The 25094-nt window shown below is 38.6% G+C and overlaps 1 protein-coding gene across 3 annotated transcripts in view; it reads left to right on the top strand.

The window, feature by feature from the left end:
* The window catches only part of STK26 (serine/threonine kinase 26), a 61639-nt gene that overhangs the window by 12849 nt on the left and 23696 nt on the right, over positions 1-25094 (top strand). The window contains exons 2-3 of one of the 3 annotated variants that reach the window (XM_077146181.1): positions 216-581; positions 670-820. In XM_077146181.1, coding sequence (XP_077002296.1) covers positions 216-581; positions 670-820 — 517 coding nt within the window. Of the gene's footprint in view, positions 1-215; positions 582-669; positions 821-1326; positions 1413-25094 lie in introns of those variants that run through there. The other 2 variants (XM_077146182.1, XM_077146183.1) reach the window with 2 other exon arrangements.

Genomic DNA, 25094 nt, shown 5'->3' with positions numbered 1-25094 from the left:
GAAGAGCCTGGGGTCCAACAAGTCGGCGCTCTCAGTGGCCCCACCCTCGGCCAGGTCGGGGAGCCAAGAGAGCCTCCTAACCGTCCCCAAGTTTCCACTCCAGACTTCGCCGAGGCTGCGCGTGTCCCAGCCTCGCACGCCTGCCTGCAACGTGGCCGTTTGGGGGCCGCCCTTATACCCCCAAGGTCTCCCCAACTCTTTCGTTCTTTTTCCAGGCCAGGCAGTGTCCCAGCTTTCGCGGCCCCCTGGTTCTCCTCTCCGCCGGAAAAGTCGCCCCGTTCTCAGGCTTCAGCAGTCCGAGCCAAACCCTCTCGACGCCTTGGAGTCCTAGAGCCCCAGACACGGCCCGGCTGCCGGGCGGGGGCAGGGCCAACGGCGGAACCGCCCCCAACCGCCTCCCGGGCCCGGCGAGCGGGAGGGTTGCTGGGGCGCCTCCACCTCCTCTTCCTAAAGCGGCGAGGCGCGGAGGAGCGGCATCACTCGAGCTCAGGTCCGGGGCACCGCCACAAACGGCGCCCCGCATACGGGAGGAGGAGCGGCGGCGGCGGCAACAGCAGCAGCGGCCGGCGGGCGTCCGAAAGGTAGACTGAGTCCCAGGGAGCCGCTCCCCTCCTTGCCCCGGGCTGCGCGCCACCCGCCCTGTAACCCCACTTCTGGGTGTCGTTCCAGGCCCCGGTCGAAAAGTCTGGGAGGGCCGCCGAGCTACCCCCGGAGGAGGAGCCAGTCGCAGCCCAAGGAGCCGCCACCGCAGGAGCAGTGGGGAGCCCCGTTCGCCTCCATGGCCCACTCCCCGGTGGCTGTCCAAGTGCCCGGGATGCAGGTGAGGAAGCCTAGGCCGCCCCGCCGCCCACGTGACTGCCTGGGAGCCCCCGTGCACGCTCGGCGCTGGGCACCCGCGACGCGAGGCAGCCCCAGGGCTCCCTTAATGGCAAGGCCGGGCGCTCGGGCCAGGTAACTCGGGAGTAGGGCTCAGGGTGCTTCCTGGCGTCCAGGCTAGGTGGTGTTCTGTGCTGGAAAGGCGGGGAGGGATTGGAAAGCTCCGCGAGATGGGGACTGGGTGGGGTGGGGGGATAAAAAATAGGCCAGAGTGAGAGACACCTGCACCTACTGAGCATTTCACAGTTGGTGTGGGGCGGTGGGGGGGGGGGCGGGGGCGTCGCTTAACCTGGGAGAGATGAAGGTGTTTCAGAATCGGTGGGGTTAAAACGCGAGCCGTGCCCACGCACCTCCCCCCCACCAGTTTGGGCGGGGCGTAACACGGGGTGGAGGTGGTGGCCGCTTTGAGTTGGGCTCTTCCTGTGTGTGCAGAGCGAGGTGACTTCTTTTCCCCTTTTGGTGCTGCTTATGGGACAAGTTGCCCCAGGCCATGCTGTGGACGTGAGAAATGCAGGCTCCTCTGTAGAGTCTCTGAGGTGATGACTCCCGAGCCCCCTCTCTCTGCCTTTTCCATAACATGACTGTTGCATGTGGTTAGAGAAAGCTTTTTGTCCCGGACATGGGACTACTTACTCTATGGGACCCAACTTCTGACTCAAGGTCTGCCCACCCACCCCTACCCCAATTATAGTTTCATTTTATTAAAGAAGAGACTTTTTATGGGGTTATGTTTTTAGATCAGTACATTTCAGGCCATGTATTTTATGCTAACCAAATCTACTAACTTTTTAAAAAGCATTCATGTTTTACTTTTTTCCTTTGCTAGATAGCCTAAACAGCTCATTTATGAATAGGTCTGAGGTTAAAAATGTTAAAGCCTCAGTCCATTATCTTCTAGAAATATGAAAGCAAACTTTTTTCAAATTCAGAAAAAACTTTTTTTAGATTATTAAACTTTGTTTCTAGTAGAAGTCAAAGTGTTGTGAATTAGGGGCCTCAAATTAGTCTACTGATGCATAGAATTTATTTTTGTAACAGTTGGTTTATTTTATGCATGATCACACACACACACACACACACACACACACACACACACACACAAATAATTGTTAAAAGTCCTTGCAAAGCAAGGGATCGTTTGTATTGGACATATATCCAACCTAGGATTCCAGGTGTATGCTAAGCAAAGGCCTCTCAGCTGCATTTAGAACAAGTCTATGTTGCTTCTCAGAAAGTTTGTGTGTATTTAATAAGAAAGAGAGAAAGAAAGAAAATGGGAAATATTAGGGCTTTTAAAAAACTAATCCATTCAAGCTTACCAAAACTCCTCAAACTTATCTTCCCAAGCTGCTTCCCCTCACTTTCCCGCAATCATTCTGCACTACACACCATTCATTGAGGTCTTTGATTGTAGCAAAAGAATTGATAGCTTGCAATACTAACTATAGTTATTGCTGTCCAATCTGGGAGAAAATGCGAAAATCTTCCCACCCTGCTCCCCTCTCCATTATACGAAGAGTAGGAAGTTACAGATGTAAAAGTTGTGTCTTCGAGTCTCCTGGCTTCTCTCTCTATTGTTTGTGCATGCCAATGTGCGTGTGTCTGCAGAGTATTTGCCTCTTGTTCATCAAGTTTTTGATTCTGGGAACTCAGTGAGCTGAGGAGAAGATGGCTTCTGGTCTTTATTTGATTTGTTTTGACTTTATTTGATTTATATGGTTTCCGGTCTTTATTTGATTTGTCTTGACTTTATTTGATTTATATGATTTAGGAACTGTTCACTGTTCTCTATTGCTTATTGCTCCCTGCTTTGTGTAGTTATCTGAATTGCCTATCTTTTGAATGCTTGAATCTTAATTAAAGTGGTTTAAAATGTGAATCACATATTTTAAATTACAAATCCTGCCTCAAATTACAAATCCTGCCTCTCACTTTATGCCTTCCAAAAGTTGTGATTACTTTGTGTAACCTAACTTGGGTAGGGCTATCATTTCTGTTAGCAAGAAAGAGAGTAATATCTGTTTGCTATTTTCTTTGTTTTAATAAGATGGTAAATTCTTAATTTCTGATTTCCATTTTCTTTTAAAATGTGGGTCTTAAGCTCTTGGTGCAACACAAAGGTTTGCCATAGTTAAAATTGTACAGCATCTAAAGATAAATTTGACGGCACGCAATGCGACTTGAGCTTAGACTGCTGTCACTGTTTTGTGAAAAATATTGCAGATGAGATGCAGAAATATATCACGAGTTGGTAAAATTCTAGAGAGTTTTATGAAAAAGTAAGGAACAACTTAGAGTTCTTTGGAGTGGTAAAGAAACTTGCATTAGCCATGTGTTCTTGAAATGAATGTATAGTGTTTCCACAAATCAGGGTGAGCTGGTCCACCAGCCTATAACTTTTTAACAGTTTATTTTAAAGAATTATGAAGATTGGTAGAAAAAAAGATTTTTCCAGAAATGAAAACAAAATTACTTTATCCATAGTGTTTTTCTCCCTCTGAGAGCTGTGAAGGAGAAACTCGGCTACCTGTTCTATCACTTAAGACTTCCAGCATTCCTGACTTTCAGACAAAGAAATTTCTGTTGCCACTAGTTTAAAATAGAAAAGAAACTTAGAGGGACAAAAGAAAACCCAGGATTTGGTCCAGTTCAAGCTCTTCTTTATGAATTAGTTAATAAAACTCATATTGGTGATGTTCCTTAATGTTGTAGTAATGAACATTTTTGCCATTTTACACCAAATGTTGAGGGTATAACTTCTTTTGTACTTAATTTGTGCTTGTTTCCTTGGTGTATAACTAAAGGAATTTGCATACCAGGAGTTGAAGTTTTTAAAAAAATACTGAAAACACCACATTTTTAAAAATACGCCAGTAAACCTGTTTTTTTCCACTGGAACATTTACTGTTTAATGATTTAAAATGTATTTTTCTTTGAAATTTTCAGTTATGACTCATTTGTAAGTTTACCTTTCCCTTAAAGCCTAATTAATATTTATGAAGACAAATATTCTAAATTGTTTGTTAAACCTTGCATAAACTTTAGATGTTAAAGTTACATGTTGAAGTTATTTTGAGTGCTAAATTTTATTATGTATGTTGTGCTTTATGCTATGCCTCTTGTTGAAGAGTTTACAAAACTTCCTGCTGAAGAATTTGAAATAAGCCTTCATGAATCCTTAAATGTAATCACGGTGGTTTAGTTTTAAAATGATCATTATTTGAGGTATAAAATGGAAATGAAGTTGAAGGACTAATGAAAACTTTATTGAGGCCTTTTGTCTGAGAGGTAGAAAACATTGCCTTGTGTTGGTGAGCTTAGTTACTTGGTTCTGGGGACAGTACAGAAAAATACTACATAAACTCTGCCCTTAAAGACCTTAAAATCTTGGGGAAATAAAATGAATACGTGAAATGTCAAATAAGGCACACACACAAAGAAGACCTGTGATTTTACTGTGAGTATAATAGATGTTTCTGATCTGAAATATTGAAGGCTTCCAGAAGGTAACGCTTGAGCTGGCCCCAAGGGATTGGTAGGATTCAGATTGGAGAGGGATTTTTCAAGCAGGGAAATACCCTGAGCAAAGGAATACAAACAGAAAGGCCATAGCTGCATGTGCACGCACATGGGCGCACGGACACACATACTCTTTGAGAGTAGGATAAGGTCAATTGGGCTGTAGTGAAGGATTCCTCTAGAGAAATATTAGGAGATAAGATTGGAAAACTGGGTCGTGGTGGTCCTTGAATGCTAAGGAAAATTTTTGTCTTTGGACTAGCTATTAAACATGTCTGAGCAAGAAAGACTCAATGAATGAAATTATACATAGGAAGAGGAATCTCAAGATTGTGGGAATAGATGAACTGGTGACACTTAAGGCAGTTTGATCTCCTGTGGTATTTCAATGGGACATTTGTAGCTGTATAGATGCAGTGACCTTGCATTGAGTTATTGCCTTCCATATGCCTAGTACTGTGAAGAAAAGAAATTACTAGACATTGATTAGCTAGTTACAGAAGTGACAGTCAAAGCCATTGTGACACTTAATATGGGGAACTGGAAGAATTATGGTACATCTTAAAGAAATTGAAAAGGCAGTGGGAAGAGCCAGATCTGGAAGGAAGTTAATGATTTCTGTCTTAGACTTATGAAATTTGTGGTAACAATGAGATGATGATATGGAAATGTCCAACAAGTGGTTGAAGATCTAGAACTGTCATTCATCAGACATTTACTGAACACCTACTATATACCTGGTACTTTACTTGAAACTTGAGGGTGGGAGCTACCAAGGAGAGAGAGATTCATAATACCAGAGAGGATATGTCCAAGTGGGGACCCCCATGTGACAGGAAGTAGAAATGGAGGATTAGCTTGTAAAAAAAGGAAGAATGGCTTTAAGATGCAGATACATGGAAGGATGAGAAAATGCATCAAGATAGGGAGTTAACTGAGAATTCTTTAACTATTTAACTTTCATCATGAAACCTAAATTGGAGAAGGAATTCAGTTTGGAACCAGAATCCAGTATGTGGAGCTCTCACCTCCCTTACACCTTCCGAAAGGATTAATCAAATTTGCAGTTGAGGAAGTGGAAAGTGTTGCCTTTTATTGATGAACCCAAGGCTTTTTCCTTGTTGGTGGATAGCTGAAGAAGAGATGTTGAATTTGCTAGTGATAATGGCAGAAGACCAGCTGGAACAGAATAATCAAAGCCAGTGGTTAGCTGGGAGGGTTGGAGGTATTTGAAAGGTATGGGCTTAGAGGGATGGCCTGTAGGGAGGAGGAATTGGGCATGGGCTAGGACATGTGCCTTGCATAGGTCTAATGAGGATCTAGAAATGGCACTTGAGCACAAGATCCAGCATGTACCTCCTGTGCTTGAATCATGGAAGATGAGAGAAAATAATTTAGCTTGTACTTAGAAACCATTCAACATTGTGATATTGTGTTTTTTATTCTGTATTTCATTCATTCAGTGACCCTGAGCAAATCACCTGCAAAAGTGGGAATAATAAAAACGGCATTGCCTTTCCTCTAGTGATATGTTTTTAGGATGAAGTAACTATTATTTGTGAAGTGTATTTTGACTTGTTTTATAAAGGGTACCATGATATATATAGGCAGTTCATCCTGCAAAACAATCCTAGGCTAATCACATGAAAAAACTGCTGTTACCTCATCTCTCTCCTTCTTGATAACCTATATTTCTGTTGAAATCCATCCCCCACCCCCACCCCAAATCAGAGCCAAAGCCCTCTGCTCAGCTTTCCAGACCTTTTATAATATGGCTCCTTTCTATGAGTCTAACGTTAGTTTTCACTGTTACCCAGCAAGAAATGCCTTTTGCTCTGCCCATGCCAGTTACAGTTCAGCAATCATTTATGATCCACATCTTACGTGATTGTCAAGGTCTCCATCTTACCTCCTCCAAGAATTTTGTCTGAATGTTCCAGGCTGTAGAAATCTTTCCCATTTCCAAGCACTTACTATGTCTCTGGTTAGTGGCACATAGTCCAGTCCTTGTCTTATATACTGTCTTGAATTTTCCATGATTATATTATGTATGTTATTTTTCTCTCCCAAACTAGCTTGCAAATTTCTTGAAGAAAGGGACCGTATCTTTTACTTTTCTCTTCTTTATACTATTAAATCTGAGTTGAATATAAAAGTGTGGATTGTCTATACTATAGACTTTTCTAAATTTTTTCACTTCTGATTGTTACTTTTTTTTTGCTAGTCCTGCAAAGGCAGAGCCTCCAAAACTTTTGTACAGTTTGGGTGATTACATGGTATGTGATTTCTCAATATGATTGTTAACTTGTTTTTACATTCTTATTGTGAAATATAACATACATTCCGAAAAGTGATAAATTTCAAAGTACAGTTTAACAAGTAGTTATAGAGCAAATTTCAAAGTATGATTATGAGTTGCAAATCCACAATTTCAGGTATTTCCTTTTAGCTGTTCGAATACATTAGAGACTAACAAGAAATATCAATATAATGATTCAATAGTCACAATCATTTGTTAAATCTGGTCTTCTCTGTTACAACTCCTCCCTCTCATTTGATCGTTCTCTCAGTCATCAGGGATACTTGGGCAGTGACTATTCTAAATTCTTCATGTAGAAAAGGAGTCTGTTTCTTTAAATATGTTGGATAATGCTTGAATTCTTACGGCTCCTGAAGGCTAATTTATGTATGTGCAATGAAGACATTCTTTATTTCCTGAAACAATTTTAATGCATTATATATAATATATCTAGCAAAATATACATGTAATTAGCCAGCTGTCTGTACACCGTAGCTCTCATTCCCTTACCTTCCAAGGCCTTTGAGAAAAAAATGAACCACATTGCTTTCTTAGTAACCAGGACTGATATTAGATGAATTTGTGTCTTTGGGAGAAATAACTTCCTGTCTCTTCTGCTTTCATTTCTTCTTTCCTGCTTCCTTCTAGTCCTGGCTTCACAGGCTCTCTAGGGTTCTCTCACTGTTGATTAGGACGTATCATTTGTCCCTTCCCTTGTGCCACCCGACCCAAAACAAACAAGTCAAACAAGCAGCTTTACTTCCCTGCCCCGACTTCACATGAGAAAGAATCTGATCATTTAATTCATATTAAGATGTTATTAACTAATTACTCAGTGTGTGACCTCTCCCATGAAATGTTCACATTTTACAAGGAATAATGCCTTAAAGAAATGGGAACTTAATCATAGAATTTTAGAGACCTTGACAGTAACTTTTCAATGAGTTGTGTCTTTTTTCTAGAAGAGTTGGTTTTACTCGTTTTCTCTGCTGCCAGAAAACAGAGTTAGGAGAACAAAAATTAGCACTTTTATTAGGTGTATGCAACAGACTTCTTTTGCATATCTCATAATTAAGACAAAGATTTTCCAGCACAGGTATGTATAGAATAATATCTCTATAGAAATGCCATGAAGCAATTTGCTTTAAATAGAACAAAAATCAATAAAATGTGCACAACTAAAATTTTGACTCCATCTTATGTCCATTTATTATTTAGTCATCTGTCATTTTAGACTAAGCTTTGAGATGGCAGGGCCCCATCTTTCAGTTAATGTTGGTATATAAATCATTTATCAAAGTTATTAACTGTTTCCATTCAGCAATCCTACAAAAATAGGAAAATGCCTTAGAATTGGATTTAAAAATAAAACTGGCAGCACAATGCTGACCAGCTCGACCCATTATCCACTCTGCTGTACTTCCCCCAAAACCTCACATGACTCAGAACACCTGAGGTGCACATTCAGAGAAAAAAGGAAACCTAAGTGTTGGACAGATTCTTCCGTCTCTTCTCTTCCTGCCTCCCCGCCACCACCTCTCACCAGCATATGCCTTATTGGGGATAAATCTACCGGATGCTGCTCAGAACTCCCCATTCAGCCTTTTCTGGCCTTGTTCCAGCATTTCTCTGACAGCAGCCTGTTGGCCTTTCTTTTATTTCCTTTATCATAAGATCACGGATTAGAATGATTTGTGTCTTAGAATGTCAGATTAGCCATTGTATGGCATGGCTTTGGGTACTCTAACAAAGTAAGGACAAAAGTGTGGTTCATACCTCCTGGGGAGTATTGTAAAAAAAAAAAAGTAGGCGGTTTACATAAAAGACTTAAAGTATTTTAATTATCTTTTCTAAATGTCCACTTTCCCCCTTTTTTGGTCAAGTAACTTAAAAAAAAAATGTGCTGCTGAGGAAATCCAAGGCATTGTGTTTTTGTCTTTTTCCCTTAAAAAATGTTTACAGAAAGTCTTTTCAGTCTTTCTTTGACTGAGTATATGTGTAAACTAACAGTGTTATTTTTTTGTTTCCCTCTCCCCTTCCCTTGTTTATAAAGAAAAGAGTGGGGAAAAGAAATCTCTAAAGCCATATTAATTTGAATTGCAAAGGACTGGAAAAAGTTGAATTCAAATCAACTAACATCGGAGTTTTCAGTATGTTTATTACAGAACAATAGGGTGCCTAGCTGAAGCATAACAGTTGCTTTGAATTATAGAAACAGCTTCCCAGTATCAACTTAATGAAGTTTTATTGGATTTGAAATCCATACCTCACTTGATATGTTAGGAAATTTCTAAGCATACTAGTGAATTATTCTACCAGGTTCCAATAGCGCCTGGTAACGCAATCCTAGGACTGAATTTTTGGCAGGTGGAGGAAATACTTCAAGGACATCTAGAAGCATCCAGATTTTTCGTTGAAAACACATTTTTGAGTTGCTCTGTTAGTTCCTTTTTATCCACTCCCCACCCCAGCTTTCCATTAAAATGTTGGCTTTGGGACATATCACTTTACAGTATGTTATATTAAGCTAGAGCTTAACTGCTTGATAGAGTACAGTATAAATAACATAGCGGTGGTGGGGGGAAGGGATGGGCAAAAAAGATAATCAGGTGGTGCATGCATTGTTATTAATGCAAGAAAATTTAGGAGAGCTGAGCCAACAGAAACCATGAGGTCGCAATTTCTTCCCAGAGCCTCTGCCTCATCATTCCTTATTGTTGCCCACCGGAACTGGGAAAGTTTCTAGACTCCCTGGTCTCAATTTCCTGCTGCCTGCCTTAAACTTTGAGCAGGAACACGAAAGAAACCAATCAGCAAAGCATGCACACATTCTCCTAAGTATGGTGATAGAAAATAGAACTTTGACCTCTTGTGGTTGAGGAGACTACAATCAGTGTGTCTGGCAGCCTCAGAGAAAGAAGCATATTTCAAATGAATGCCTTTTAAGTGCTACTGACCGCCTGGAAATAACATTTAGCAAACTCATTCATTAGGGTCCTTCTTGCTTCTCTAGCTTGAGTCCAAACCCTTTGTTTGAACTTAGCTCTGAGCCTTCCTATACCTGTCAGTAAATGGTAATATATTGCACTTTCCCAGTTGGATACTGGTAAACCAGATTTGATGTTTTCAAGAAACAACTGGGTCTGGTTTAAGCTAGGCAGTTATTACTAGCAAAGATTGGAAGGCCTATTTTTGTGTTGGTTGTAGTGCTTCGTGAGAAGCAAAAAGCATAAGAGAGTTCCTGACCTCAAGAGGGGTCTACTCTGACTGGAGAGACTAGGCATCTGCACAGTGAGAAATCCAACAATGCAGATCAATAAATATGAACCCCAAATGTGAGAGAAACTGACATAGAGTACGTGTTGATAGAGGCATGCGAAGGAAGACTAGATTAAGTAAAGGAAATAAAGTACCCTTTACACAAGGCACTGTATGCATATGCCCTTTCATTCAAACCTCACAACAGCCTTGCAGGGCATCATTGTATAGATGAGGAAGATGAATCTTAGGAAGATTGTGATATGTTTAAATTCAAATAGACAAAATTGAAGCTAAGATTAGAATCCAGACCCAATTCCAAAACTCATGCTTTTGCCACCGAACTACCTTGCTTCTGGGCAGGGGAGTTTAACAGCAGAGGTGACCTTCAACAAACCCTTAAAGGAAAGATGGGGTCTGGATTAGGGGGAATAAGAGAGCATTTCTGGTGGGAGACTGGCAGCATAAAAGGCAGAAAGGGTCACAAACAAAGTTACTTCTATAATAGAAGTGTGAGGTGGATGAGAATTGAAATGAACTTTACTAGGGCCAGATTTTTAAAGGCCTTGAATGCCAGACTCAGCAATTATTCACTCAGTCTACTATAAGGAGTCATTCACAAGAGAGTGAGATTATAGAGGCAATGATTTTTTTTTTTTTTGGAAGATTATATTAGTCTTCCAACCTGGCCAGCTGGGTTGGAGATAGTGGGAGGCTATAGATATAGAGGGATATTGGAATAGTCCAGACTTTAGTTGATCAGGATTTGATCTAGGGCAATAACGTTCAAACTTTAGCTTGTATCAGAATCACCTAGAGGGCTTGTTAAAAATTGCCAGGCCCCAACCTCACAGTTTTTGATTCAGTAGCTGCTTACGTGATATTCTGGGGACCATACTCCGAGTGTCACTCAAGGAAGATTTTAACAGAACTTAGTGTCTAATTGGGATATGGGACATGGTGAAGCATAACAGGAGAGAGAAGAATCAAAGATAGGCTGAGTTTGGGAGAAGATGGGTTCATTTTTAGATATGATGTATTTGAAGTACTGGCCATACCTGCAAACAGAAGTAATTAGTAACACCTACCTGGAAAGCCATGATGGGAAATAGGATGGTGGTGGTTCAGGAGTGAAGGTGGAGCTCAAATGAGTCATGCATGGAGGTGGGTAGTAGGTAAAATTGCGCGGGATGAAAGTAGCATGATTTCTGATTATCAAGGATCCCTGATTATAAGCTGAAATCAACTTCCTGTTAAGTTGTATAGCTTCCAAATCTCACTGTCACCCATGATCTATGTTTTCCTTGATCTAGGTGGTTTGTGTCCCAGACAGCAAATTTCCAGTCTCATTATTTTATTTATTTATTTTTTTACATGGGCAGGCACCGGGAATCAAACCCGGGTCCTCTGGCATCGCAGGCAAGCATTCCATCCTGCCGAGCCACTGTGGCCTGCCCTCCAGTCTCATTATTATAAATGTATTTGTGACCCACGTATGCTGTAAATACTTTAGTTTTTATGTAATAGATTTACTATTTTTGTTTTGTTAGATGTATTTGAACATTTTTCTGTCTGTCTAAACCCCTTAGATGACACGTTCTCACAAATAGAAAGTTTCTGTGGAATTTTGTGGCCTGTAGGATTAGATATTTTACTATAGTCAACAGCTCAGTAAATGCCCTTATCTTCAAATGCAAGCACTTTATTAAGAACGTGAAATCTGTTTGTATTTATACTCTTGGAAAATGCAGCTTGGCTAACAGGAAATAAAATCCTAGTACCTAGAGGCCAGTTAAGTGTCAATTTCCCCCCAAAGTTAGAGATTTTTAAGAACTTTTCTAGTTTTGATACAGCTTCATTTCCTATTGTCCACAATTCCTCCTTTACCTTCGTTTATTGTCCTTTCCCTTCCCGCCCCACCCCCACAAAAATTAAAACCTGGACTTGTATCTCTGGGCTGCTATTGTGTAAAAAGTAACCATTCATAATGGTGACATTCCAAAGCCAACTTGTGTTTACATATACAAATTCCTGGAGGATAGGGGAAGTTTCTTCTGAAACACTAAAGGAAATATCAAATCATTTCCGAAATGACCTTTTTGACTTCAGCCTGTGCTCCCTAAAGTATTCGCTATACATGTCAGATTAATATATTACCATTTGCCAACAGGTACTCTGTAGGAAAGCTCAGAGTTTAGTTCAAACAAAGGATCAGAACTGAAACTAAGAGAACTATATCATGAGTTTGCCGACACCAAACAATGTGAGTGAACTTGATTCCCCACCTCACTCACCAGCCTTGGACTTAAATCACTTTTGAATTTCTAAAATGACCAAACCACAAAAAACAAATCCTCCTTCAGAAACAAAGATTTGCCACTATTGGATATGTTCAAAATCATGTCCTACAGACAGTTTCAGAAATGTACCTCCAAAAACATTTTAAGCTATGTTCAATCAACGTAAGAATAAATCTGTGGAGCCCCTTGGTGACATTTCCTCTTTCTGGGAATAAAATCTGTTTGGATGTAAAAATTCTTATGTTTTTATCTTGTATTTCATACTTCTTATATGGTAGATGTATCTTTTTCAAGATATTTATTCACTGTCATGACTCATTTTTTATTATTCTAGGATAGTAGTTTAATTTTTTGTGGGGAAAAATTCACAGATAGTGAGATATATATATATATATATATATTTGCACACACAACATATTATGCATGAAGTATATTTTGTATTTGAAAACACTTTAATCTGTATATATATTCTATATATTTTCTATAAATTTTCTGCTTCTTGAACTTAGTGACCATCCTGTCTTTATCCCATTTTTATTTCAACAATAATTTTATTATTATTTTCATGAATTAGAATCAGATATTACATAGGATTATGTTTATCAAGATTTCTAATTCTTCACTTAATTTCTCCTGTAAATGGAGAATCACTGCATCGAATAAATACAAATTGGTATGCATGTTAGTAAAATCAGAGGCAGTATGCAAATAACAGAAACTGGTGATCATTTTCTAAGCTCTTATTTTGAAGCTAAAATTCTTATAGGTGCTTCACACTATAGATTCTAAAGTAATAGGGAATGTAGAGGACCTGCCTTTGGATTCTGTTCCAGTGACAATGAAAATCTTGTACCAGGAAAGCTGCCTTTAAAAAAATAAGATACTATCTCTTCGTGAAAACTGGTGACTTATCATCGAAAGATCTTTTTTTACTGTGACAGGCTCCCCAAAGGGCACATGAAATGAAAATGTGAGACTTGACTAGTTAAATAAGGAATCGGTTTCAGGGTTTTAGCATAGGTGATACCTCCATGGTTGTGCTGTTTGGACTGTGATTTCTGGTAATAAGAAGTGAAAAGACTAGACCCACCTGTTGCTATGGATATTCTCTCTGCTGAGGTTCAGGCATCGTTTTTTGGAGGCTACAGTATAAACCCGACTTAGGGAAGGTAGAATTTCATAAGACCAGAGGATTCCTGCTGCCTCATGGGGAAATAGAAAATGTCGGTGAGGGAAAAGGTGTTGGACTCTGGAAGAAAAAGAGAGTATTTCCAAGGAACGGAAAAAGTAGTTTTCTGCTTTAAAGATTGAGAATTATCTCTCTCTATTTTTTTAGAATGGGAAATTTCTAAAAGAAATTGGGGAGGTAATAGTAATTCATTTCTTTTTTGTTGCTTATGACTTCTCTGATAAAAAGGTACATTTGCATAATTAATTTGTTGTGGCAAGAAAATGCCTGTAAACAGTCTTTTTGGTTGGGGGAAAGCTTGTAAAAGATCAGGGGGGTCTTGAAATAAAAAAAAAGAACATGGGGGGTAGAGTTGACATCACAGGGGTGGTGATTTCAGCTGCTTTTCTGTTTAAGATATACAATTTTGGCAGCATCTATACTGGGCCAATAAATTATTTCTAGACACTTGGAGTCATTTTGGGTGGCTTTTTGTTCCTCTGTAGCCAAAGTGAATACTTTCCATTAACAAGGAAAAATGCCAACATATCACTGGATTATATTTGGCTAATTTGAACTGTTATCTGGTGGTGGGGGGAGGGAGGCTAAAGTAGAATCTCACTTTCGAATATTGGATTTAATATCTTTGTTACTTTTCCAGTACATTCCGGCCCTAAAGATCTCCCTCAGAGAATGATTAAGACACTTGTTTGGATTATTTCAAGATTGAGTAGCATCTAAGATTTACTTACAATAAGTTTGCCTAATGAGTTTAGCACCACTTGATTTATGTTTTGGCTCAGAGAAGAGTTATGAGTAGTACTAGTAGTCCAAACACTTTTTTCTTAGGATACTTATGGGAGCTAAATACTGTATTATTTCTATTGCTGATTTTTAACTTTCCAATAGCTTAAAACGTATACATTTCTTCATACTTGAAAAAACAACGTTGTTTTCTGCTTAGGGACTGCAGCCCACAAACCTGGGTTCTTGTTTGGGAGAGTAGATCTGAATAACTAGAAGCACTTTAATTTGATTACTCTTGTGTGCATTTTTTGATAACTGCATCATGCAGTTTTAGTCTAGGGATGACCTGATTGAAAGATAAGGCACAGTTTTGGACTTTCAAAACAACTCCTAACTGAAAAGGTAATCTATTCATTGTGAAAGAATATTTTTAGTTAACATGGCCAAGTGGTCCCAGGGCTCGAGAATTTACTTCTTTCCTGATAAAACACTAAATTGTTTCCTCTTAACTTCTGTAATGAGGCATGTAGTATATTCTCTTCTACTGTACTATAATACAATGTCTGCATACATCTCCAGTGAAGTAAGGGGATTGATAGGCGACTCATGAGGTCTAAAACTGTAAGTTTGGGGTTTGCACTCAGAATTATTATTTATAAAAAATAAGGCACAGGTGGGCCACGGTGGCTCAGCAGGTAGGAATGCTTGCCTGGGTTCGGTTCCCGGTGCCTGCCCACGTAAAAAAATAAATAATAATAATAAGGCACACATTACTCTTTATAGGTAAAAGGGATCAGGTACCCATTCCAAGCAAATTTTGAATTAAGTGTAATTAATTTTCTACTAAGGAGTGGCGAGGCTCTAAGCATTTAGCTTATGCTTTGGAGAAAAAGAAGCTCCTTAAAAATTTTGAATTGTAAATCCTCCCTGGTAAATATTTTGAATGCTTGTATCTGGGGAAAATAATAATGATCCACCTTCTTCCAATAGTGGTTTTGGAGTTTTGGTGATCTAGTGCTGCCTTTTTCAGCCAAGGCTCCTCATCTGAACCACAGAACCCAGAAAATGATTTGAGGGACTATCTCCTCAGTTTTCTGGAAGACAACACCTAACTAAGAGCATTTTAGATGCGTTAGAGAGAAATTAATTTATCATATACAATTAATTTCTTAGAGGGGTGGTTGGCAAACTGCACCCCGCCCCCAGGGCCAAATCCTGCCTGAGGCCTGGGTTTGTGTGGCCTGCAAGCTAAAAGTGTTCGTTCCATTTTTAAGAGTTGTTAAAATACGAAGAGGGGGTGCAAGGATATAGTTCAGTGGGAGAATTCTCCGAGACCCAGGTTCAATTCCCGGGGCCCATTCACTTCCTAAAACAGCAACAGAACAACACAACCAACAACAGTAACAAAGAAACTCAACAAATGGTGCTGAAATAATGGGGTGGTCACACGGAAAAAGAATTAAATGTGACCCCTGCCATACAGCATATTTAAAAAAATAAGAAGAAGAATATATGACAGACTGCAAATGATATACCTGACTTGCAAAGCCTAAAATATTTACTATGTAGCCCTTTTTTCTTGAGCGGGGGTGGGGTGGGGTGGTTTGCATGGTCTGGTAATTAGACCTGGGTCTCCTGCATGGAAGGTGAGCATTCTACTACTGAAACACCCATGTATGTACACCTACTATCTAGCTTTTTACAAAAAGTTTGCCAAACCCTATGTAGAAGCCGGTTGAGAAAGGCTGATTTAAGGAAAAGGAGGCATTTTATAAATTTTTCTGTAAGGTTAAAGGTATAGTCTGATAATAGACTCATTACTAAGATAACTAACTTATATATTGGTCCTATTTTTAAAATGCTTAGTTTGAACTAAGACCCCAGATTATATTAAATAGGTCCATCTAATTCTTGTTTGTTTTTTAGACATAAATTTGAACCGGTGAATTATTTGGAAAGTGGTATTTCTGTGTAGCTGGTAATGATAATGAATGATAAAATGTGTGTATGTATACAGAAACATTTTAATATTTTTCTTAGTTTTCTAAAGTGAGAACATAAAAGTAGGTGAATCGGGTGAGCCACGGTGGCTCAGCAGGCAAGGACGCTTGCTTGCCGTGCCAGAGGACCCGGGTTCGATTCCGGTGCCTGCCCATGTTAAAAAAAAAGAGAAGTAGGTGAATCTTTAAAAGAATTGTGAAGAAGAGAAGGGGAGAGCATTGATTGCCTTTATCCGTTTTTTTTTTAATTAAATGGCCCCATCTATTAGAGAAGGAAAATGAATAACAAGTGTTAAGTGTCAGATATAATCACATTTGTTTCCTCCTTGTACTGAATAAGTGTCTTCACCCTACAATTAACATCTCAGGTACCCTGTCAGCCGCAAGAAGAATAGTGCTTAATCAAAAATGCATTAAAATTGTTAGATCACAGCATATTAAATTATCAGGCTCTACCAAATGCCACTTAACTACATGATTTAGTGGGGGAAGGTGCTATCCGTCATAAAACATATATTGGTAAATCAGAAAATTACCAGAGGAAAAAAAGGCCAGTAGGTATTATGTGTAATTTGCTACTAATTTCCTTTTCTTCATATTTAGTTAATCATGAATTTCTGTCAGTGTTTTTTTTTTTTTTTGAAAATGTCAGATATCATCCCCTTCTTTTATCATGCGGTTCTGGCCTTTGTCACTACATAGACTGGGGGCTGTGTGCAGACGCGTCGGAGCTACCTGAAACACAGCCTTTATTTTTTTCACTTATCTGCTAAAAGCTTTCAGAGGCTCCCTCCTAGCCTTACCAGAAATTCCGAGGGAAAGATAAGTGAAGCCAGGCTGAGATGGTCTGGTGGAAAAAGGGAGAGTGACCCACGGAGGGGAATGAAATTAGCCCAGGCAAGATCAGACCAAGGACATTCTAAGGTTACGATTTTCAAAATATGTTTTGGATCTTCCTGGGGTGAGCAGTGAGGATTTGTTCGGTGACTGGTACTTGTTTCTTTTGTTAAAGCTATAGGATAGGGGCAAGTAGTCAAGTTGTAGGTCAACAAGCTGTTTGGGTAGCACCCTGTTCAAAGCATTTCAGTTGCTTTGAATTGCTAATCAAGCTTATTTTGGCGACAGAAATTCAAGAACTAATTGACGAGCTTTGTCCTTTGTCTCCATCCTGTGGTTGCTTTTTCTGTCATTGCCTTCCTCACTGCCCCCTTCCACCAGATAGACATCAGTCACTCATGATAAAAACAAAAAAGCCAAGTATTTTATAAAGGCTATTTCAGGGATTAAAATCTTGCAGCCCTTTAAAGTTTCTAAACAGACTACATAACATCTTTTTTTGGAGCGAAACTGATCTATTTTGTGCATGGATTCAAATTTGGTACTTCATGTCGATTATTCTATTTGGGGAATTATAGTTTTGCTAAATTGCTTTCTAAATGGAGGGCTGTAAATTTCTACTAATAAAATGTTTTGTGTTCACACAGTATTTAGTATTCAGTCATATTTGTGTGAACATGGAGAAAGAACGTTATATTCATAATATTTGTTAGACATTAAAATATCCAATTCATATTGGTAAATATTATCATTTCAGCAGTTTTTCCTCCTTTATTTGAATGTTTAATTTGCCAAACTTAGTTCTTTGGTAACATGAACAGATTTCAGCAATTCCAGTGCAGATCAATACGCTGAAACCTGGTGAATTTGTCACCAGTAGGGTTGGAAATTAGGATATTCACAATTGCTTTTGGCAGTGAGGTTGGGGTGGTGAAGGTAGTTTGGAAAACTTGAGGTCAGGGAAAGTTGGTGAACTTTGAGAGATTAATTCACAACGAAAAGTAGACGAGCTCTCTAAGCTGGGATTCTTTGGAAACATGAAGATATGACAATATTTAGGGCTAATTTTTTACAAATAAATTATATTCTCTGTGCAGGGGCAGGGGATAATAATAATAAAAACATTAGCAGTGAAGACGTTGAAATCCAAGCCCTGTCTTGTTTAGTACAGAGCTAGCTAACTCTCGTGCTTCTTTGTAGTAGCTCTTAGCTTAGGTTTTCAGATACAGCTATTTCATCCACCTATACATATACCATTCTACTTTCTGAGCATATTCTTATTTATTAGTGCACTGTTCCAAATCTTTTAAGAAATAGATAGGGTGTAAAATAACAATAAGCATTATTTTATCCGTTTACACATAAACCCATACTCTGATAATATTTTTTTCAATTTGGGGAAATGAAAAGTGGATTATTGAAAACACTAGAGACCATTCTTTTAGACTACCCTATAATCTCTGCTCCATTATTAGTGTTTGCCAAAATTAAATTTTTTTGCAATTGATGCCATCACGCCAGCAGTATCATTTTCTTAGGATCTTAGAATGTTAAAGCCGGCAAGACCCAAAGGATAATTTTCCTTTAGTCCTAAGATTCCATTGGGTAACTCCTTGCAATAGAATTTGATTAAATTCATTCAGAGTGTAGATTCGATTAAAGAGGAAGATGTTGGAGGGAAATTGTTCTCCAGCCATTTTCTCATTAAGTATGAAAAGGTAAGCCCATGTAAAATTCCACTTTTTCAATCAGCATTAATTTTCTAGAAGAATTCATGGTGTTAATAATTTAGTGCTGTGCTTACAAGCTTCAATCCTATTGATTTCAATTGAAGTTCTGCATGTAGAAGGAAGATAGGCAGTGAGCAAATCAATTTTGTTTTAAACCAATGCATTTTAATAGGTATGCTAAAGATTCACCATAATAAGTATCCATGATGATGGTTCGATATTTGCTATAAGGGGCTGCTGCCTTAGATTCTATCCAAATGTGTTTGATTCTGAATTTACTGGGGTGTTATCTTTTTACTTTACCTCTAATATGGATAGCATTAAAATAAGGCTCTCAATGTCCATCAATTTAAAGTGCCCCGGGTGGGTTTGATTAAATAATAGCCTGAATAAATTAGAATACCAGTTATATCATTTCTATATTAGCAGATTCTTTGCCTTCCATTCATTATATGGCCTTTCTCCACCTCCCTTCCAAATGAATATTTTATAGTTCATGCTTGTTATCAGTCCCAGGCCACATTTATGTAACATCCTGACTAGTCAGTACTAATCCCTTTAAGTTTTAACATTCATGCTATTGGCTAAATCAGACCTCTGATTGAAATTTGCATTTCTATATGTGTTTAGCACAACTAAATTAAAAGAAATGTACAGCAGAATGATACTCCGAGTTGTGGCTCTTTGAGGCCTCTGATCTTTGCATTAGAGTATGACATCATCCTAGACTCTTCAGGACGCACGGGAGGCATGTGGCTCTGGTTAATAGTGATTGCAAATGTGGTTCCAGACACAGCATTACATGTACTTCTGATATGTACACTTGTGTGCGTGGCTACTACCCTCTTCCCATTGGATATGGTTCCATACTATTTCAAGAACTGTTATTTTGCAGCTTAAATAGGAAGGAAAAAAAAAAACAAAGTTATCACTTTGGAAAATTTTTATGATGTTAATCACATGTGTGAATAGGGATTGACTTAGAGATTCATAGCTATTTTTTTCTTTTTTTCCATACCTATTTTAACATTTGTTTTATTGAATGTAATCTGCCTTGCAACAAAAATCAGAAATCAAATTGGAAATGAAAGGACAACATCGTGACAAAGAGTTTATCTTTGTCTTATCTTAGGAGGGTCCTCAGGTAACCATACCGTGAACACTGAAGGCTACAGAATACAAAGCATGGTACGTGATGTTATGAGGGCACATGGCTCTCAGTGAGACAGAGCCCCATCCTAAGATCTTGATAATGAAAGAGAATGCAAAGATAATAAAATGTGTGCTCCATTGGAGGCGCAAACAAAGATATGTGGAAAGGCAGAGGATGAGGGTAATAGATTCTGTTTGGGTAATCAGGTTCCCCTGAGGGGTTGGCAAGGTTTTTTTTCCCCCTTAATTAAAGATGCTGGAATTCACGGAGATGCAAAAGGAGAGGCAGGACATTGTAGGCTAAGAGAATGGCATAAGTCAATGGCTCAGAAATTATTAAGTGGAGTTGTTCCCCAAGGGAGCATTGCATTTAAGTTTAAATGTCTAAGCTACCACCCACCGAAGAAGTGGGCTTGCAATATGCTAATATATCTCTGGAGTTTTCCCTTTGGGCACTTAATTTTGTTGACTGTTAAAGTTCTATATATGGTTAAGTTATAACTACATTTGCTTTCTGAATGCATTTACTTTACTGTTAAAGGAGAGGAGAACTAATAAAAGCATGCAGGAGGGCGTGCAGGAACTGAACTCCTGGCTCCCCTTGACTTCCTTGGGGCAGTCCCTCCTATATAATGGGACATGGCCAGTGTGAGGGGCAGGGAGGGGCAGTCTGGACTGAGATTCACTCTGCTGCTCTTTATCTATCCTTGGCTTCTGAGCCTGCCTCATTGCAGTATGCAAGTTGGCACTTGATGCAGTCTACTAGTGATTCTGAGTTTCTTGCTGGAATAATGAGGTGATAGATAATTTTCACTTGAGCCATTGTTAATCACTATAGAATTGGCCCTGTGGCTAATGCCAAATTCGCCCCTCACCTTAATGATTGCCTCAAAATTAGGGCGGTGACTGCTAGCGATGGAGCGGAACAAAGGGACTTGGCTTCTAATACTTCACAGATTCACACAATGTCAGACCACTAAGAGATTTAGAGGTCTTCAACCCTCATTATACAGATGGTGACACCAATGTTTCATCACTAATTTCTTGTAATTTCCATGATAAGCAGAATTAAGCCAATTTTGCCTAACCTCTCTGCTCTCCCTACCTCTGTAATACTCATACTTATCAGGCTTCCTTCTAGATTTCCTTGGGAATGGCCATAAGGTCAGAGGAAAATGAGCTAAATGGTGCAATGGAATTTGCATCCAGCATTTATTTTGATGATAGCCTTGACTTTTGGTTTATTGAGAGAAGAATGTGATTGTTTGCAGGATATTTTCTTCCCCTCACCATGGATATAATTAAAGGCTTAAGGGAATATCAAATTCCAAAGAGTTAGTCAGAAAAGATAAAATTAGTTATTTCCTTTCATTTAAAGTGTCTTAGAACCAAAGATGATTTTCCTGGCTGAACAAAATAATCTGACATCTCTACTTTCAATTAAAATAATAAGAATTTGAAGGTCTCCATACCTGAGAAATGGAGCTAATAAAAGTGTTGCCTGTTATGTATAACTTTGGTTGTTGCCTGAGGATTTCTAAGATGGGGCATGTTATGGTTAAATTTATTCTCATTCTTTCGATATTGTATGTTTCTTTGGAGTATGTGCTTAAGTGACAATAGAATCAAATAAATGATTCTTCTTTACCCGGTTTCAAATTGAACTGCCTTACAAACATGTAAAGAATTGCATTCTTCACATCCTAGAATGTGTTCTGCTTACCTCTCATCTGAGTTTGGGTAAAGAAAAGAATGCAAATTAGAAGGCAGAGGAAGCTCTTCTGCTATCCCCTCTGGAGTAGGAGTAATTAAGCTGAAGGAATATTATCTATTATTCTTTTGCTCTTAAAGATGACGCAGACTCAAAATTATTAATCAGAAAAAATTTCTCAAACTGCTGTGTTAGTCATGCGGCTATGTCAAAACTTTGGTAATAATTTTAATGAAGTTATCCTTTACTAAAATATTCACATTCTAAGGATTTTTGCTACTGAGGTACATTTAAAAATGAGAATAATAAAATAAAGGGGAGATGAAAAAGTACTTAGAAATTTAATTTTGTTCTTGCCTTTATGAACACATTTTTCTTGTTGCAATGCACAGTATTGCTGAAATTTTAAGCTATTGCCATAAGAGGAGAAAATAATATTATGTGAGACCCTTGTATTTATGCTTTGCCATTAAGATAGGGGCTGCAGTGATGCTGCCTCTTCAGTCTTAAAATTAGCTTCTAAGAGGGTGGGTAGAGACAGGGACTCAACTGTGAATTGATAAAATGTTGTCTGACAGCCGTTAAAGTTGTTGTAACTACACTGTATTTATTTCATTGCATGGATATAAAATCTGTCAATTTGGTTTCTATTTTATGTTGGAAAGGTGAGTAATAGTAACCTTTGAGAAAGGTAAAAAAATGTTGTCAGTCCTCCATAAAAATAGATAAGCTGAAAATATTTTCTTTATGCACTTAGATAAATATTTTGAGCTCTCGCTGTCATAAACACGGAAATATAAATTCAAATAACTGACCACTTAAGGAAATTTGACCTCTAGCCCAACTCTTCGTGTTTAGCTTGAAACATATATAGACATATTAATTTTTATCTTGGTACTTATTCTGTTATATGTAAAATATACTGAGCCTAAGTAATTTACCTCAGAAATACAAATCACAGAGATCTCTTAAGAATTCCATAAAATGTATCAGATACTTTTAATATGAACCTGAGGTTATACAAAGTAGAGAAATACTCAGGGCTAATAACACATTCTTCAAATATTTAGAAAAATTTATGGGTAGTTCATTTTGTCCTTATTATTATTAAAGTAATCTGAGCATTCCTATAGTGGTTTGAACAGATCTGTTGAACACAAAATTAACAATCGATCCTAATTCCTGTACAATTTTATTTATCTTTTTATGATCAGAACTGAAAACGTTAGTGTTAAGAGTTACTGAAGTCTACAGTAAACTACTGATAAAGCTGGAATTAGAACTGTTGGCTTCCTGACACTGGATCGTATGGAAATTGTGATATGGAATACCACTACTACCTTGCCTCCCACACTTTAGAGATAGCCCATTTGCAGTCTGATTATTGCCATGGGGAAAAAAAAGCACAGGCTGAAGATAGTAACCCTGCTAGGAAATCAAGATTACTTAGAGGCTACTTTTTTCAAGATTAAAATATGAAATATTTGGCGGTTGTGCATATGTACAGGAATGAATACATTGGTGGTTCAGATATTGTAAGAAATTACACCAAGGGGAGATTAGGAAAGTCTGCTTTCAGTTTTTCAAATTCTTTAAATATAAAGATATTGTACAGTAGACACTAGACAGTTGTATGGTCTGTAATGGAAAATAATTTTGGCTTTATAACAAAAAAGTACGGTGTAAGTTTCAAGTTATTTCCAAGCTGTAGTGAAAGAACCTTCGACTTTTTTTTAAGGTCATTTTATTGCAATATATTCACACACCGAACAGTCTGTCTAAAGTATGCAATCAGTGGCTTGCCATATCATTACTTAGTTGTGCACTCATTACCACAGTCAATTTTAGAACATTTTCATTCTCTAAAATAAATAAATAAATAGAATCAGGAGACCTAGGTTTCATCATTGCTCCAACCTCCCCTGGACAAAGGCATTGGAGGAGACTTTAAGAAGGTGTGCTTCCTGAGACCTGCGGAGGACAAGAGAAGGGCTGCATTAGCTGGGCAGGTCAAGAATGTGCAGCACTTGGGGAGCTGTGGAAAACCCTCCTTGCAACAATCCCGGCCCCTTCTTATTCCCTCTCCAGGGAAATTGGAGCCTAATGGGGCTCCCTTTGTGGATCCCTGGCCTTGTTCTAGCTATGAAAGACTGACTCCCCCTAGAATTTACCCTCCAGGCAAAAGCAGTTTGAGGCAGGGAAACCCATGTAAGAAACAGTTGAGGTGGACATCCTAGGGCCAAGGCTTACCTGCTTTAAGCCTAGAAATGAAACACCCTGGAGGGGAGAAGGTCCGTCTCCTGGGAAGTAGAGAGAGCATTCAAACTCCTGTAAGCTGGGGACCTCCTAGTGCCACTAGCAGGCACAAACCCAGGACCCTGTACTTTGCATTCACCGTAGGTGGAACTTCCTGTTGGAACTACTGAAGTAAAATTTTAATCCCATATTAACCACAAGGAAAATAGATGAAAAATAACCAGATAGAAATGACAAGGTATTCAACATGGTACAGTACAAATATATATATATATGTGTGTGTGTATATATATATGTAAGTATTAACAGAAGAATTGAGGCACAAAAAAAAAGGTATAGGGCTTTAAAAGAGTAAAATGGTAGGAAAAAAAGTCCTGCATTACCCGTGGTTACTTCAAATGTAAATGAATTCACGTTTCCAAACTGTATAAAGAAGTATGACCCAACTATATGATATCTACATGAGTCTCACCTAAAATTCTAAAACATAAGTAGGTATGTTGCAATGTAGGTATGTAGGGCAGAATGGAAAAAAATCTTAACTTTTCCGCTGTCAACGTTGGCTGTTAACCTCAAAATTCTGTTATCTCTCACAACTTAACCTTTTATACACCTTGTTATACTAACTTCATTAGATAAAAAGATGTTCAGTAATACATGCACAAAGAATATGGACTGTTTTGTGTTTTGATACATATTACATTTCTAGTCTTATTTTAGAGTAGCCACTTGTTTTAGGGATTTGTCCTTATAAATATTGAAGACAATTTTCCCCCTATTATTTACTTATTTTTAATCCATATGTTTAACTCATCTGTCCATAAGGTAGATAAAAGATGCGGCAGACACGAGGTTTTCACAATCACATAGTCACATTGTGAGAGGTATATCATTGTACAAGCATCTTCAAGAAAAATGGCTACTGGAACACAGCTCTACATTTTCAGGCATTTCCCTCCAGCCTCTCTGTTAAGCCTTAACTAAAAAGGTGATATCTATTTAATGCATAAGAATAACCTCCAGGATAACCTCTTGACTCTTTGGAATCTCTCAGCCATTGACGCTTTATTTTGTCTCATTTCTCTCTTCCCCCTTTCAGTTGAGAAGGTTTTCTCAACTCCTTGATGCTGAGTCCCAGCTCATTCTAGGATTTCTGTCTCATGTTGCCAGGAAGGTCCACACCCCTGGGAGTTACGACCTGTGTAGAGAGGGGGACGGCAGTGAGTTTGCTTGTTGTGTTG

This window comes from Tamandua tetradactyla, chromosome X (assembly GCF_023851605.1).
Source record: "Tamandua tetradactyla isolate mTamTet1 chromosome X, mTamTet1.pri, whole genome shotgun sequence".
Classification (NCBI taxonomy): Eukaryota; Metazoa; Chordata; class Mammalia; order Pilosa; family Myrmecophagidae; genus Tamandua; species Tamandua tetradactyla.
The sequence above is the reverse complement of the archived record's forward strand: the minus strand, read 5'-3'. Positions and strand labels throughout refer to the sequence as shown.